General features: G+C 45.5%; 1 protein-coding gene and 1 pseudogene across 1 annotated transcript in view; both read right to left on the reverse strand.

The window, feature by feature from the left end:
• loxhd1a (lipoxygenase homology PLAT domains 1a) overlaps positions 1-18,013 on the reverse strand; it is a 279,592-nt gene that overhangs the window by 155,160 nt on the left and 106,419 nt on the right. The window contains exons 17-18 of the mRNA XM_070859753.1: positions 7,539-7,731; positions 383-543 (exon numbers count right to left, since the gene is read on the reverse strand). Of these exons, the coding sequence (XP_070715854.1) occupies positions 383-543; positions 7,539-7,731 (354 nt within the window). The remainder of the gene's footprint in view (positions 1-382; positions 544-7,538; positions 7,732-18,013) is intronic.
• On the reverse strand, positions 5,540-5,777 carry LOC139251984 (U2 spliceosomal RNA; annotated as a pseudogene).

The raw sequence follows: 18,013 nt of genomic DNA on the forward strand, positions 1-18,013 counted from the left end.
ATGACCACCTGCTGTATTTCACATTAAGCCGAAAGTGAGTGAGAATTTCCTCAAAAGAACACTGGGAGGATTGAGGTCATCGCTTTCGAAATCGGCTAAAAATTCATACTCAAGCCTCCAACTTCATCCCTCTTTCTAACTGCTTATTCATTCTGAACTAGAGTATATGCAACGTTACCATTTTGTTTGACACAGAGCTGAGCTTCAAGTTCTATGTCCCGTCCATCATAAAGACTGCTATTTTCATCTTCCACATCATTGGCTGCCTACGTCCCCATTGATCCTCCCACTCACTGCTACTGCACCCAATATCCACACTTTCATCACCATTAGAACTGACTCCCCCACACCCTTCCTTCAATTAACCTTTATCCAAACCTACCTTAAACATCTCTGTTGCTCCTCGCACGAAATTGTCCGAACGACTTTGGAGGCGGATTAATTCCGTCTTTCCAAGCTCCCCATATATCTGGATGAAGACTTTAGCATCAGTGCCAGCTCCACTGACGTCGCCTGTGTGTACCTCTAATTCATAGTTTATTACTGGTCAAAGACACAGGAAATGGAAGTTAGATACACAAACATGCTTTATTGAATTGGGCTAGTGCATGCGCAACAAGACAACCCATGGAAATGTGCTCGCATGAGGGTCCATTGACTGATGTTGGTCTCCCAACAGGGAGTCACACTGGAATGTACTGCAGACCGGAGTTACTGTGCTGTAGGTCTATCTCTGATCCACACTGTCTTTGAGCACAGTTCCTCACTGGGACTGCAGGAGCAGTAAATCTACCCTCAGATATGGTTGCACACTGGAAGGCCAAAATCGGCAGGCTTCAAAGAAGACTGGACAGTAGTAGATTTATTTTGCGCAGACAGTTAGCAAACCACAGAAACAAAGCAATTAACACTTTTTGTGTTCAGTGACATTGACAAAAACACTATCAGACTTTGGATAGTGTGTTTTGGAATCGACTAAGCAAAGAAGATTTTTTAAATTCAGAAGCCCTGGAAGTGGTCCAGTGTAGTGTCTGATCCCTGTTTTCAGAAGATTAAGTTATGAGGAAAGGTTAGAAAACTCATCAGCCTTTCAGGAGGATAGAAGACATTATGGGGATATACAAGAAACTAAATGGAATAGAAAAGGTTAATCCGGAGCACTATTTTATATTAAATTATGTAGGACAAAAGATATAGATGCAGGATGTTAGATGCAGGAAAAATGTTCCCAATGTTGAGGAAGTCCAGAACCAGGGGTCACAGTCTAAGCATAAGGGGTAAGCCATTTAAGACCGAGATGAGGAGAAACTTCTTCACCCAGAGAGTGGTGAACCTGTGGAATTCTCTACCACAGAAAGTTGTTGAGGCCAATTTACTAAATATATTCAAAAAGGAGTTAGATGTAGTCCTTACTACTGGGGGATCAAAGGGTATGGCGAGAAAGCAGGAATGGGGTACTGAAGTTGCATGTTCAGCCATGAACTCATTGAATGGCGATGCAGGCTCGAAGGGCCGAATGGCCTACTCCTGTACCTATTTTCTATGTTTCTATGTCTATAGGTACAAACTGGTAAAAGATAAGTTAAGGATTAACGTCAGGAAGCACTTCATCACTCAAAGAGAAATGAATGACTGTAATGGTCATTTGTGAAGGGTAGCGTGGGGAGGGGGGGAATGTTCAGGTGGCAGTGGATGCAGTGAGGGTGGGACAGTAGGTTTCTATGGAAGGATGAACCAGAATAACCAAGTGGCCTCCTTCACCTGTCCGCATCTTGTGATCATTGTGAAAGACCCAGCTGAAAGCCATCAAGGCCCCTAGAGTGGACAATCATCAGAGGCGAAAAAAAGTAGCGCAGGAGTCGGAGTTAATCAAAAAATAGTTATCCGATGATGCTGATCTTGGGTTTTAAAAGCTTGTAGATCATCAGGTTAAAAACTGTGAGAAGTAAGGAGCTCCACATTATTGAGCTCTTGGGAAAGAATGAGTTGGAGTAGGCAGCAGTGACGTTAGTCTTGATTTCAACACGACAAAGATGGAGGGAAGAAAAGATCATATAGATTCAGCATATTTGCAACTTAGGAAGAACAAGCATGTTGGGTATCAAGTGAGAGGACAGACTGATTAACACTGAAGTAATGGGAAGGATGGCATGAATGGCTTGCATGCACCCAACTTAAAGCTTTAAACACTGAAACAAAGAGGGAATAAGGAATACAGTGAGGGAATAAGGAAAACAGAAAGACTTGCATTATTATAGCACCTTTCATGACCACTGGATGTCTCAAAGCACTTTACAGCCAATTAAGTACTTTTGAAATGTAGTCACTGATGCAATGTGGGAAACTCGGCAGCCAATTTGCACACAGCAAACTCCCACAAACAGCAACGTGATAATGACCAGAAAATCAGTTTTTTTTGTTATGTTGATGGAGGGCTAAATATTGGCCAGGACACTGGGGATAACTCCTCTTTGAAATAGTGCCATGGGATCTTTTACGTCCACCTGAAAGAACAGACACTCTCTCAGCACTGCATTGGAGTGTCAGCCGAGATTTATGTACTCAAATTCCTGATATATATTTCTCACATATATATTTCTCAGATATTTAGAGTTATGCAGCAATGTAGATGAGAGTCCTTTCCTTTCAAATCTTTGTCTTAGTTCATATCCTTATTGTTATATATGTGGACTTGTATTTACTCTGTACAGGCACCAGAGGGCTCATCCCCTGGAGTCCCAAGGGATCCCATAATCCCTTTGGAGCACAGGTATTTAAGAAGGCTTCACAGGTTGGAGAGGCGCTCTGGAGACCTGCAATAAAAGACTGAGGTCACACTTTACTTTGAGCTCACAGTGTTCAGTCTGACTCTTTCTCCATACACAACAACTGGTGACGAGATACAGATAGCGAACCCAAAGATGCAGAGAACAGTGGGCAACCTGGAGAAATTTTCGGAGGGAGATGATTGGGAAACTTTTGTGGAGCAACTCGACCAATACTTTGTGGCCAACGAGCTAGATGGGGAAGAGAACGCTGCCAAATAAAGAGCGATCCTCCTCACTGTCTGTGGGGCACCAACGTATAGCCTCATGAAGAATCTGCTCACTCCAGCGAAACCCACGGAGAAATCGTACAACGATTTGTGTACACTGGTCCAAGAGCATTTGAACCTGAAGGAAAGCGTTCTATGGTGAGGTACCGGTTCTACACCTACAAAAGGTCTGAAGGTCAGGAAGTGACGAGTTATGTCGCCGAGCTAAGACGCCTTGCAGGACATTGCGAATTTGAAGCACATTTGGAGCACATGCTTGGCATTGGCCACAAAACCATACTTCGCAAACTTTTGACTGTAGAGACCCCAACTTTGAGTAAGGCCATAGCGATAACCCAGGCATTCATTGCCACCAGTTATAATACTAAGCAAATCTCTCAGCACACAAGTGCTGCTATAAGTACTGTGAACAAAGTGATGTTGTTTTCGAATCGTAATGTACAGGGCAGGTCACACATACCTGCAGCTGCATGTCCGCAGATGTCTCAGAGTCCACCATCAAGGGTGATGAATGCAAGGCCATTAACACCTTGTTGGCGCTGCGGGGGTAATCATCGTTTCCATTCATGCCGATTCAAGGAGTAGGTTTGCAAGGGCTGTGGAAAAATGGGACACCTCCAACGAGTGTGCAGGCGAGCTGCAAATCCTGTTAAACCTGCAAACCACCATGTTGCAGAGGAGGACAGATCCACGGAGGATCACGACGAACCAGAGCCTCAGATAGAGGAGACAGAGATACATGGGGTGCACACATTCACCACGAATAGTCCCCCGATAATGCTGAATGTTGAACTAAATGGACTCCCGGTGTCAATGGAGCTGGACACGGGCGCGAGCCAGTCCATCATGGGCAAAAAGACTTTTGAAAGGTTGTGGTGCAACAAGGCTTCAAGGCCAGGCTTAACTCCAGTTCGCATGAAACTAAGAACTTACATAAAAGAACTGCTTCCTGTAATCGGCAGTGCTATCATAAAGGTCTCCTATGATGAAGCGGTGCACAAGCTACCACTCTGGGTCGTACCGGGCGATGGTCCCATGCTGCTCGGCAGGAGCTGGCTGGGAAATATACGCTGGAACTGGGACGACATCTGAGCGCTATCGCCCGCTGACGACACTTCGTGTGCCCAGGTCTTAAACAAATTTCCTTTACTGTTCGAACCAGGCATCAGGAAATTCCAAGGAGCAAAAGTGCAGATCCACCTAATTCCGGGGGTGCGACCCATCCATCACAAGGCGAGAGCAGTACTGTACATGATGAGAGAAAGGGTAGCGATCGAGCTAGACCAAGTGCAAAGAGAGGGCATTATTTCACCGATCGAGTTCAGCGAGTGGGCCAGCCCTATTGTCCCAGTCCTCAAGGGAGATGGCACCGTCAGAATCTGTAGCTATTATAAAGTAACTATCAATCATTTCTCCTTGCAGGACCAATACCCACTACCAAAGGCCGACGACCTCTTTGCAATGCTGACGGGAGGAAAGACGTTCACAAAGATGGATCTGACTTCAGCCTACATGACTGCAGGAACTGGAGAAATCATTGCAGGCCCTCACCTGCATCAACACGCACAAGTGTCTTTTTGTTTATAACAGATGCCTGTTTGGAATCCGATTAGCGGCGGCTATATTCCAGAGAAAGTTTACTGACTTCGGACCCGCACACCGTGGTCTTCCAGGATGACATCTTGGTCATAAGTCGGAACACAGTTGAGCACCTGCAGAACCTGGAGGAGGTTCTTAGTCGACTCAACCGCGTGGGGCTCAGGTTAAAACGCTCAACGTGCGTTTTCCTGGCACCTGAAGTGGAGTTCTTGGGAAGGAGGATTGCGGCGGACAGCATCAGGCCCACCAACGCGAAGACAGAGGCAATCGAGAATGCACCGAGGCCACAGAACGTGACGGAGCTGCGGTTGTTTCTGGGACTCTTGAACTACTTTGGTAACTTCTTACCGGGTCTCAGCACACTGCTAGAACCACTAAATGTCTTCCTATGAAAAGGGGACAAATGGGTTTGGGGCAAAAACCAAGAAAGTGCCTTTGTAAAAGCGAGAAAATTGTTATGCTCAAACAAATTGCTTGTGTTGTATGGTCCATGTAAGCGTTTGGTACTAGCATGTGATGCGTCGTCATATGGCGTCGGGTGTGTATTGCAACAAGCTAATGATTCCGGGAAACTGCAACCGGTTGCTTATGCATCCAGGAGTCTGTCTAAGGCTGAGAGAACCTACAGCATGATTGAAAAAGAAGTGTTAGTGTGTGACTATGGGGTAAAGAAAATGCATCAATACCTGTTTGGGCTAAAATTCGAATTGGAAACTGACCATAAGCTACTTATATCCCTGTTTTCCGAGAGTAAAGGGATAAATACCAATGCATCGGCCCGCATCCAGAGATCTTTCCAATTCTTTGTCAGATCACAAACGCCAGAGGTCACCTTGCACACATCAAGGATCACCCTGCGCCAATGCTCTTAGCCAAAAGGCCTAGAGCCCAAGCACCGTTCCTGGAAGTACTGCAATACCAGGTTCGTGCCATGGAGGTGGATGGGTCAGGCCCCCCACACACCTCCGTGGAGGTGGATGGGTCAAGCCACCCCACCCACCTCCTATTTCCAAAAAGCATAGGAGAATCACCTTCCTGATCCAGGGAGAACCACGTTGGGGTCATGGTTACTCCCCTGTCAGGTTAGTTACGCATGATCTTAGCCAAAAGGCCGAGAAGCGATGAGAAGACGCGCACGTTGTCCGCATACAACGACGCCATCCGACATAGGCCAGGCACAGAAAACAGCGCCGATGCTCTCAGTAGGCTGCCATTGCCCACCACTAGGGTGAAAATGGCGCAACCTGCAGATCTAGCCATGCTTATGGAAGTATTTGAGAGTGAGCAATCACCAGTCACAGACCGGCAGATCAAAACCTTGAAAAGCCAGGACCCCTTATTATCTCCAGTCAAAAGCTGTGTGCTTCGCGGGATCTGGTCCAGTGTCCCAGTGGAAATGCAGGAAGAGATAAAGCTGTTCCAGTGGCGCAAAGATGAAATGTCTATACAGGCAGACTGCCTTCTGTGGGGCAATCGAGTAGTGGTTCCCAAGAAGGGCAGAGACACCATTTTCAGTGACCTCCACAGTACCCACCCAGGCATCGTAATGATGAAAGCGATAGCCAAATCCCACGTGTGGTGGCCCGGTCTCGATGCGAACATAGAGTCCTGCATTCATGGATGCAATACATGCTCGCAGCTAAGCAATGTACCCAGGGAGGCGCCGCTAAGTTTATGGTCTTAGCCCTCCAAACTTTGGTCTAGGGTACACGTCGACTATGCAGGCCTGTTCTTGGGTAAAATGTTCCTTGTGGTTGTAGAAGCTTACTCCAAGTGGATTGAATGTGAGATAATGTCAGCTAGCACGTCCGCTGTCACCACTGAAAGCCTGTGGGCCATGTTTGCCACACACGGCTTACCCGATGTCCTGGTGAGCGACAACGGGCCATGTTTTACCAGTGCCGAGTTCAAAGAATTCATGATCCGTAATGGGATCAAACATGTCACATCTGCCCCGCTTAAACCAGTGTCCAATGGTCAGGCAGAGAGAGCAGTGCAAACCATCAAGCAAGGCTTGAAGAGGGTAACTGAAGGCTCACTGCAGACTCGCCTATCCTAGTCCTGCTTAGCTACCGCATGAGACCTCCACTCACTCACTGGGATCCCACCTGCTGAACTGCTCATGAAAAGAGCACTTAAGACAAGGCTCTCATTAGTTCACCCTGATCTACATGAACAGGTAGAGAGCAGGCGGCTTCAACGAAGTGCATACATGATAGCGCAACTGTGTCATGTGAGATAGAAATCAATGATCCTATATTTGTATTAAAGTATGGACAAGGTCCCAAGTGGCTTCCCGGCACTGTCGTGGCCAAAGAGGGTAGCAGGGTGTTTCAGATCAAACTTTCAAATGGACTCATTCACCGGAAACACTTGGACCAAATCAAATTCAGATTCACGGACTATCCTGAGCAACCCACCTTGGACCCTACCTTTTTTGATCCCCCAACATACACATCAGTGGCAACCGGCACCACGGTTGACCACAACGCAGAACTCATCATCCACAGCAGCCCTGCAGGGCCCAACACACACAGCAGCCCAGCAAGGGCCTAACAAATGATTCAACAACACCAGCTTTCACACCGAGACGATCAACCAGGGCAAGAAGGGCCCCAGATCGACTCACATTGTAAATAGTTACACTATTAACTTTGCGGGGAGTGTTGTTATATATGTGGACTTGTATTTACTCTGTACAGCCAACAGAGGGCTCATCCCCTGGAGTACCAAGGGATCCTATAATCCCTTGGGAGCACAGGTATTTAAGGAAGCTTCACAGGTTGGAGAGGCACTCTGGAGACCTGCAATAAAATACTACAGTCACACTTTACTTTGAGCTCACAGTGTTCAGTCTGACTCTTTCTCCATACACAACACTTACATTTCTCGATTTCCGTGATCTCACTGGGGTATATTTCAATCTCAGTCTTGCCATCTGATTCGTCTCTGCACAGCCAGCGGTGAGCAGGGAACATGTACGCCTTCCCGTGGGCTGGAACCTTAATCTGAACACTGTCCAGGAACCACCCAGCCCTCAGTCCTACGTTATCGTGTCCGATCAACAGACGGTTTAGCTTTTAAGAAAAAACAGTTAAATGATCAATAATCTTACACAGTCCCCTCCAAAGATTTCAATAAACAGCCTTCCACCACATTTAAAAAACATAAATAATCATGGAATGAGTCAGGCTATTTGGCCCTTCAGCAATCTACCATAGATTGGCCCCAATTTTCCCCAGCACTGGGAGCCGTTTTTTCGCCGTCCAGTGATTTTTTTTGCTCTGAAGCCCAGTTAAAAGATTCCCCAGTGTTGGGGTGGCAGCGTCTACTACCAGCGCCAGAATGTTTGGCGCCATACATTCTGGCACTGGTTTACCTGTAAAAAAAGGTTACGCACCATTTCGGGGGATAAGGCCAACTTTCACCACGAACGAAAACCGGCGCACAGGCCCTAGAAGCACCGTAGAAAAAAGCCTCCCCTGCAGTTACATAGACATAGAAACATAGAAAATAGGTGCAGGAGTAGGCCATTTGGCCCTTTGAGCCTGCACCGCCATTCAATGAGTTCATGGCTGAATATGCAACTTCAGTACCCCATTCCTGCTTTCTCACCATACCCCTTGATCCCCCTAGTAGTAAGGACTTCATCTAACTCCTTTTTGAATATATTTAGTGAATTGGCCTCAACAACTTTCTGTGGTAGAGAATTCCACAGGTTCACCACTCTCTGGGTGAAGAAGTTTCTCCTCATCTCGGTCCTAAATGGCTTACCCCTTATCCTTAGACTGTGACCCCTGGTTCTGGACTTCCCCAACATTGGGAACATTCTTCCTGCATCTAACCTGTCTAAACCCATCAGAATTTTAAACGTTTCTATGAGGTCCCCTCTCATTCTTCTGAACTCCAGTGAATAAAGCCCAGTTGATCCAGTCTTTCTTGATAGGTCAGTCCCACCATCCCGGGAATCAGTCTGGTGAACCTTCGCTGCACTCCCTCAATAGCAAGAATGTCCTTCCTCAAGTTAGGAGACCAAAACTGTACACAATACTCCAGGTGTGGCCTCACCAAGACCCTGTACAACTGTAGCAACACCTCCCTGCCCCTGTACTCAAATCCCCTCGCTATGAAGGCCAACATGCCATTTGCTTTCTTAACCGCCTGCTGTACCTGCATGCCATTCAATGACTGATGTACCATGACACCCAGGTCTCGTTGCACCTCCCCTTTTCCTAATCTGTCACCATTCAGATAATAGTCTGTCTCTCTGTTTTTACCACCAAAGTGGATAACCTCACATTTATCCACATTATACTTCATCTGCCATGCATTTGCCCACTCACCTAACCTATCCAAGTCACTCTGCAGCCTCATAGCATCCTCCTCGCAGCTCACACTGCCACCCAACTTAGTGTCATCCGCAAATTTGGAGATACTACATTTAATCCCCTCGTCTAAATCATTAATGTACAGTGTAAACAGCTGGGGCCCCAGCACAGAACCTTGCGGTACCCCACTAGTCACTGCCTGCCATTCTGAAAAGTACCCATTTACTCCTACTCTTTGCTTCCTGTCTGACAACCAGTTCTCAATCCATGTCATCACACTACCCCCAATCCCATGTGCTTTAACTTTGCACATTAATCTCTTGTGTGGGACCTTGTCGAAAGCCTTCTGAAAGTCCAAATATACCACATCAACTGGTTCTCCGTTGTCCACTCTACTGGAAACATCCTCAAAAAATTCCAGAAGATTTGTCAAGCATGATTTCCCTTTCACAAATCCATGCTGACTTGGACCTATCATGTCACCTCTTTCCAAATGCGCTGCTATGACATCCTTAATAATTGATTCCATCATTTTACCCACTACTGATGTCAGGCTGACCGGTCTATAATTCCCTGTTTTCTCTCTCCCTCCTTTTTTAAAAGGTGGGGTACATTGGCTACCCTCCACTCGATAGGAACTGATCCAGAGTCAATGGAATGTTGGAAAATGACTGTCAGTGCCTCCGCTATTTCCAAGGCCACCTCCTTAAGTACTCTGGGATGCAGTCCATCAGGCCCTGGGGATTTATCGGCCTTCAATCCCAATCAATTTCCCCAACACAATTTCCCGACTAATAAGGATTTCCCTCAGTTCCTCCTTCTTACTAGGCCCTCTGACCCCTTTTATATCTGGAAGGTTGTTTGTGTCCTCCTTAGTGAATACCGAACCAAAGTACTTGTTCAATTGGTCCGCCATTTCTTTGTTCCCCGTTATGACTTCCCCTGATTCTGACTGCAGGGGATCTACGTTTGTCTTTACTAACCTTTTACTCTTTACATATCTATAGAAACTTTTGCAATCCGTCTTAATGTTCCCTGCAAGCTTTTTCTCGTACTCCATTTTCCCTGCCTTAATCAAATCCTTTGTCCTCGTCTGCTGAGTTCTAAATTTCTCCGGGTTCGCTGCTATTTCTGGCCAATTTGTATGCCACTTCCTTGGCTTTAATACTATCCCTGATTTCCCTTGATAGCCACGGTTGAGCCACCTTCCCTTTTCTATTTTTACGCCAGACAGGGATGTACAATTATTGTAGTTCATCCATGCGGTCTCTAAATGTCTGCCATTGCCCATCCACAGTCAACCCCTTAAGTATCATTCGCCAATCTATCCTAGCCAATTCACGCCTCATACCTTCAAAGTTACCCTTCTTTAAGTTCTGGACCATGGTCTCTGAATTAACTGTTTCATTCTCCATCCTAATGCAGAATTCCACCATATTATGGTCACTCTTCCCCAAGGGGCCTCGCACAACGAGATTGCTAATTAATCCTCTCTCATTACACCAACACCCAGTCTAAGATGGCCTCCCCCCAATTGGTTCCTCGACATATTGGTCTAGAAAACTATCCCTTATGCACTCCAGGAAATCCTCCTCCACCGTATTGCTTCCAGTTTGGTTAGCCCAATCTATGTGCATATTAAAGTCACCCATTATAACTGCTGCACCTTTATTGCATGCACCCCTAATTTCCTGTTTGATGCCCTCCCCAACATCACTACTACTGTTTGGAGGTCTGTACACAACTCCCACTAACGTTTTTTGCCCTTTGGTGTTCTGCAGCTCTACCCATATAGATTCCACATCATCCAAGCTAATGTCCTTCCTAACTATTGCATTAATCTCCTTTTTAACCAGCAATGCTACCCCATCTCCTTTTCCTTTTGTTCTATCCTTCCTGAATGTTGAATACCCCTGGATGTTGAGTTCCCAGCCCTGATCATCCTGGAGCCACGTCTCTGTAATCCCAATCACATCATATCTGTTAACATCTATTTGTACAGTTAATTCATCCACCTTATTACGGATATTCCTTGCATTAAGACACAAAGCCTTCAGGCTTGTTTTTTTAACACCCTTTGTCCTTTTAGAATTTTGCTGTACAGTGGCCCTTTTTGTTCTTTGCCTTGGGTTTCTCTGCCCTCCACTTTTCCTCATCTCCTTTCTGTCTTTTGCTTTTGACTCCTTTTTGTTTCCCTCTGTCTCCCTGCATTGGTTCCCATCCCCTGCCATATTAGTTTAACTCCTCCCCAACAGCACAAGCAAACTCTCCCCCTAGGAGATTGGTTCCGGTCCTGCCCAGGTGCAGACCGTCCGGTTTGTACTGGTCCCACCTCCCCCAGAACCGGTTCCAATGCCCCAGGAATTTGAATCCCTCCCTGCTGCACCATTGCTCAAGCCACGTATTCATCTGCGCTATCCTGCGATTCCTACTCTGACTAGCACGTGGCACTAGTAGCAATCCTGAGATTACTACTTTTGAGGTCCTACTTTTTAATTTAGCTGCTAGCTCCTTAAGTTCGTTTCGTAGGACCTCATCCCTTTTTTTACCTATGTCGTTGGTACCAATGTGCACCACGACAACTGGCTGTTCTCCCTCCCCTTTTAGAATGTCCTGCACCCGCTCCGAGACATCCTTGACCCTTGCACCAGGGAGGCAACATACCATCCTGGAGTCTCGGTTGCGGCCGCAGAAACGCCTATCTATTCCCCTCACAATTGAATCCCCTATCACTATCGCTCTCCCACTCTTTTTCCTGCCCTCCTGTGCAGCAGAACCAGCCATGGTGCCATGAACTTGGCTGCTGCTGCCCTCCCCTGATGAGTCATCCCCCTCAACAGTACTCAAAGCAGTGTATCTGTTTTGCAGGGGGATGACCACAGGGGGACCCCTGCACTACCTTCCTTGCACTACTCTTCCTTCTGGTCTTCCATTCCCTAGCTGGCTGTGGACCCTTCTCCTGCGGTAAGACCAACTCGCTACACGTGCTGCTCACGTCATTCTCAGCATCGTGGATGCTCCAGAGTGAATCCACCCTCAGCTCCAATTCCGCAACGCGGTCCGTCAGGAGCTGGAGGCAGATACACTTCCCGCAGATGTAGTTGTCAGGGACACCGGAAGTGTCCCTGAGTTCCCACATGGTACAGGAGGAGCATATCATGTGACCGAGCTCTCCTGCCATGAGAAATGAGAGTTAGAGAAATCCGCGCTGGCCCGCTCCTATCCCCGGCCGAAGAGACTCTCTGGTACTTATACTTAAACTTTTAGGAAATTTAAAAAGACAACATGAACTATATGGAAGTATATAAATAAAAATGATAAATGTAAACTTACCAATAATGCTGCTACTGCGCTGATAACTATAAGCAGGCCATAAAAGAAAAAATCTCCACCTTTTTCCAGCGATGTTCTTAGCGGCCTAAAATCTTCCAAGTAGTCCAGGGAAGTCTTGTACATCCACCAGGTTGGGAAAATCAGCAGAAAAATTGGAGTCTTCTTCTTAAACCAGCAAGGGCAGCCTTCTCCCGATTCTCCACGCAGTTGACTCCAGCCGCTGCTAGCCCCGGCCGAAGGTCCTCCACCCGCGCACGTTGCACATGCGCAATTAGTTGGTCCTTTTTTTGGTTTTGTTTTACATCGCCTGCGCTGAGACGCACGCTCGAAGCCCCGCCCTGCGAGATCAACACGGGTAGCGCCGGCGCGAGAAGGTGCAACTGCTTGAAGAAAACTGTGGATTTTTTTTCAGCGCCTAGGGCCACAAAGAAATGGGCGTCCAGGTGAGTGTGCGCCATTATTTTTAATTCGGGAAACTTGGGCCGTTTGTATCTCACAATTTAATCTAATGAGGGGAGGTTTCAACATAAATGCTCCCTGATTCTGAAATATAATCAAGCAAAACTGTAAAGTATTTCTCCACTATGTACTGCCCTCCCAGGGCAACACCCACCCTCCCTCCAACACAAGCGACACAGGACCTATCAAGTTCATGGATTATTTTGTCTCAGTGTGTGCCCAGTCGCACAACTTCTTTGCATATCTTGGTGTGATTTTGGGGGTGAAACGGTGGGGTGGGGTTGTGGGGGTGGTGTGATAGTTCCATTTTCCACATCAAGTATCTCTGACTGAGACTTGTAATTTAGCATCAATTAGTTCCAAATGAATGCCAGCTCTGTGTTGTGGGCCTGTGCACACTAAGAATTGGATCAAAAAGCCAACAGAGAAATAAATTGTCATCCCACCAGTGTATGCTGGATTCAAAGCTCGGTACCATGGGTGAAAGTGACTGCACCATCCAGTCCTGAATAATAACTGCTTCTGCAACACTACGCTGCTGCTTGTTCACAGCAAATTTCTCCCCCAAACCTCCTTTGTTCAAACTTTCACTATTCTGCTTTATTCTGACTTGAGCAAGCTTTAGTGACACTCAAATCACCAGAAATAATCTTTAATCAAATATTGTGGGTCGTAGGGAGAACAAGTGTTGAAAAGTCAAAGGACAAGACTTGGATCTGACAAGTAGGCTGATGCGAATAATGATGGTGCAGGTGAGTTATAATCAGCCTTAAAGTGTGATGATTATCTCTCAAAATGAGACTAAGACAATAACTCACAAGCCACAATGTCACTTTGCCTCATACGCATCTTAAGTTACATCTGTATCGAGACAGAACAAACCAGTCTGGTCAGACTGACTGCAACCTTCATGTTTAATAATGTAATGAAAGCATGTAGCAAGATAAAGTCATCAGACCAACAACTTACATTAACATAGCGCCTTTAATGTAATAAAATGTCCCAAAGCAATAACGGAAGTGAAATTGGGCATGGAGCACTGATGGGTTATAGGGGAAGTGACTGAAGGCATGGTCAAAAGAGCTGTAGATGTAAGGAGACAAAACATGTTATGTCCTGAAGCCCACTGTGGAGTGTTTAACCCTTGGTTACACGAGACAGCAATGCTGAGCTTAGGGTAGCGAACGTTAACTGGGGGTAAAGGGAAGAAATCAATTATCAAAGTTGAAATACAGCGCATTTGGAAAGCAGTGACAGGATCGGTCCAAGTCAGCATGGATTTATGAAAGGGAAATCATGCTTGACAAATCTTCTAGAATTTTTTGAGGATGTAACTGGTAGAGTGGACAAGGGAGAACCAGTGGATGTGGTGTATTTGAACTTTCAAAAAGCTTTTGACAAGGTCCCACACAAGAGATTGGTGTGCAAAATCGAAGCACATGGTATTGGGGATAATGTACTGACGTGGATAGAGAACTTTTTGGCAGACAGGAAGCAGAGAGTCGGGATAAGCAGGTCCTTTTCAGAATGGCAGGCAGTGACTAGTGGGATGCCGCAGGGCTCAGTGCTGGGACCCCAGCTATTTACAATATACATTAATGATTTAGATGAAGGAATTGAGTGTAATATCTCTAAGTTTGCAGATGACACTAAACTGAGTGGCGGTGTGAGCTGTGAGGAGGAGGCTAAGAGGCTGCAGGGTGATTTGGACAGATTAGATGAGTGGGCAAACGCATGGGAGTTGCAGTATAATGTGGATAAATGTGAGGTTATCCACTTTGGTGGAAAAAACACGAAGGCAGAATATTATCTGAATGACGGCAGATTAGGAAAAGGGGAGGTGCAACGAGACCTGGGTGTCATGGTACATCGTCATTGAAAGTTGGCATGCAGATACAGCAGGCGGTGAAGAAGGCAAATGGTATGTTGGCCTTCATAGCTAGGGGATTTGAGTATAGGGGCAGGGAGATCTTACTGCAGTTGTACAGGGCCTTAGTGAGGCCTCACCTGGAATATTGTGTTCAGGTTTGGTCTCCTAATCTGAGGAAGGACGTTCTTGCTATTGAGGGAGTGCACCGAAGGTTCACCAGACTGATTCGCAGAATGGCAGGACTGACATATGAGGAGAGACTAGATCGACTGGGCCTGTATTCACTGGAGTTTAGAAGGGTGAGAGGGGATCTCATAGAAAGATATAACATTCTGACGGGACTGGACAGGTTAGATGCAGGAAGAATGTTCCCGATGTTGGGGAAGTCCAGAACCAGGGGACATAGTCTAAGGATAAGGGGTAAACCATTTAGGACTGAGATGAGGAGAAACTTCTTCACTCAGAGAGTTGTTAACCTGTGGAATTCCCTACCGCAGAGAGTTGTTGATTTCAGTTCATTGGATATATTCAAGAGGGAGTTAGATATGGCCCTTATGGCTAAATGGATCAAGGAGTATGGAGAGAAAGCAGGAAAGGGGTACTGAGGTGAATGATCAGCCATGATCTTATTGAATGGTGGTGCAGGCTCTAAGGGCCGAATAGCCTACTCCTGCATCTATTTTCTATGTTTCTATGTACATAAGAACATAAGAAATAGGAGCAGGAGTAGGCCATTTGGCCCCTTGAGCCTGCTCCACCATTCAATACCATCATGGCTGATCTGATCATGGACTCAGCTCCACTTCTCTGCCCACTACCCATAACCCTTTATTCCCTTATCGTTTAAGAAACTGTCTATTTCTGTCTTAAATTTATTCAATGTCCCAGCTTCCACAGCTCTCTGAGGCAACGAATTACACAGATTCACAACCCTCTGAGAGAAGAAATTTCTCCTCATCTTTGTTTTAAATGGCGACCCCTTATTCTAAGATCATGCCCCCTAGTTCTAGTCTCCCCCATCAGTGGAAACATCCTCTCTGCATCCACCTTGTCAAGCCCCCTCATAATCTTCTACGTTTCGATAAGATCACCTCTCATTCTTCTGAACTCCAATGAGTAGAGGCCCAACCTACTTAACCTTTCCTCATAAGTCAACCCCTCATCCCCGGAAAGAACCTAGTGAACCTTGCCTCCAAAGCAAAGTATATCCTTTTGTTAAAAAGGAAACCAAAGCTGCATGCAGTATTCCAGGTGTGGCCTCACCAAAACCTTGTATAGCTGTAGCCCTGCTTTTAAACTCCATCCCTTTACAATAAAGACTAAGATACTATTGGCCTTCCTGATCACTTGCTGTACCTGCATGCTATCCTTTTGTGTTTCATGCACAAGTACCCCCAGGTCCCGCCATACTGCGGCACTTTGCAATCTTTCTCCATTTAAATAATAACTTGCTCTTTGATTTTTTTCTGCCAAAGTACATGACCTCACACTTTCCAACATTATACTCCATCTGCCAAATTTTTGCCCACTCACTTAGCCTGTCTATGTCCTTTTGCAGATTTTTTATGTCCTCCTCACACATTGCTTTTCCTCCCATCTTTGTATCGTCAGCAAACTTGGCTACTTTACACACCCTTCTTCCAAGTCGTTAATATAAATTGTAAATAGTTGGGGTCCCAGCATTGATCCCTGTGGCACCCCACTGGTTGCCAACCAGAGAATGAACCATTTATCCCGACTCTCTGTCCTCTGTTAGTTAGCCAATCCTCTATCCATACTAATATATCACCCCCAACCCCGTGAACTTTTATCTTGTGCAGTAACCTTTTATGTGGCACCTTGTCAAATGCCTTCTGGCCTTGTAGCTGATTGATGAAGGTGTGATTATGCAACATGAAATGAGAAAGATAGAGGGTTGGCCACCTGTTACTGAACCTAGCAACTGCAACATGAGGTCCCCTGCAGCCTTTGCATCGTCCCATGTCTTATCTAAGAGTATAATTTCCTTTAACAAATCTCTGAGCATTAAACCTTGCATCTAATATATTATTTAAATGGAGAGGCTATAGAATGCTGTGGTACAGAGGAACCGGGGGTCCTTATACATGAAACACAAAAAGTCAGTATGCAGGTGCAGCAAGTAATCAGGAAGGGAAATGGAATATTGGCCTTTATTGCAAGGGGGATAGAGTATAAAAGCCGAGAAGTTCTGCTACAACTGTACAGGGTATTGGTGAGGCCACACCTGGAGTACTGTGTACAGTTTAGGTCTCCTTATTTAAGGTGGGATATACTTGCATTGGAGGCAGTTCAGAGAAGGTTCAATAGGTTGATTCCTGGGATGAAGGGGTTGACTTATAGGGAAAGGTTGAGCAGATTGAGCCTGTACTCATTGGAGTTTAGAAGAATGAGACATGATCTTATTGAAACCGACAAGATTCTGAAGGGACTTGACAGGGTAGATGCAGAGAGGATGTTTCCCCTCGTGGGGGAATCTAGAACTAGGGGGCATAGTGGGAGTTCCAGAATATTATAACTATTATGCTGCAAATAAGTTCTGTTAACAGCAATGCCAAACTTGGGTTTTAAAAATTGAGAGATTTGACAAGTTCCAGTTTTGAAATCCTAGGAAAGAGTGAATTAGAGAAAGATACTGTAAGATGAATTTTGATTTATCAAATGAGAGATGGAGGGAGAAGAGTATATAAAATGGTATAGTTGCAGCTTAGAAGAAACGAGAAAGTTCAGAGTAGCTTTGCTACAATAGGGAAAGATGAAAGGCTGCAGTAGAGGGAGAGGTTGGAGATTAGTGGCAAGAATTACTTCAGTAAATATGTTAGCAGGTATGAAAGTCAAACTACTATTAGTCGTATTATGGATGTTGTTTATAATAAGCGGGCAAATTTAACTTTGGCGGTGCTGTAAAATACGCAATATCAGATTGGTTACCCTTTATAAACCCGGCCTGATTTTCCTTTCCATTGCTGATCCGATATTGCTCGTTTTATAACACCGGCAAAAATTAAAATGACCTCCTGAGAGTTTAAAGTTAAAAATATAAATATACAAAATTATTCTATCTATTTTGTTTATAACCTCAAAGTTCATTGCTATCCGTGAAATAGTAGATAAGGAAGGACATTTGAAAGTAAAATTTTGTTATTGTTAACCTTTTAACTTTTCAAGGAAAGGAGTGGTGTAGTGTTTAAGACGACAGGCTAGAAATTCCTGTTGGCCATATTGCCGATGAAATGCTTAATGCACTGGTATGACAGTCGTCTGTTCTTTTTTTTTATTCGTTCCTGGGATGTGGGCGTCACCGGCAGGCCGCATTTATTGCCCATCCCTAATTGCTCTTGACGAGGTAGT

The sequence above is a fragment of the Pristiophorus japonicus genome, chromosome 2 (genome assembly GCF_044704955.1).
Source record: "Pristiophorus japonicus isolate sPriJap1 chromosome 2, sPriJap1.hap1, whole genome shotgun sequence".
In the NCBI taxonomy this organism is placed as follows: Eukaryota; Metazoa; Chordata; class Chondrichthyes; family Pristiophoridae; genus Pristiophorus; species Pristiophorus japonicus.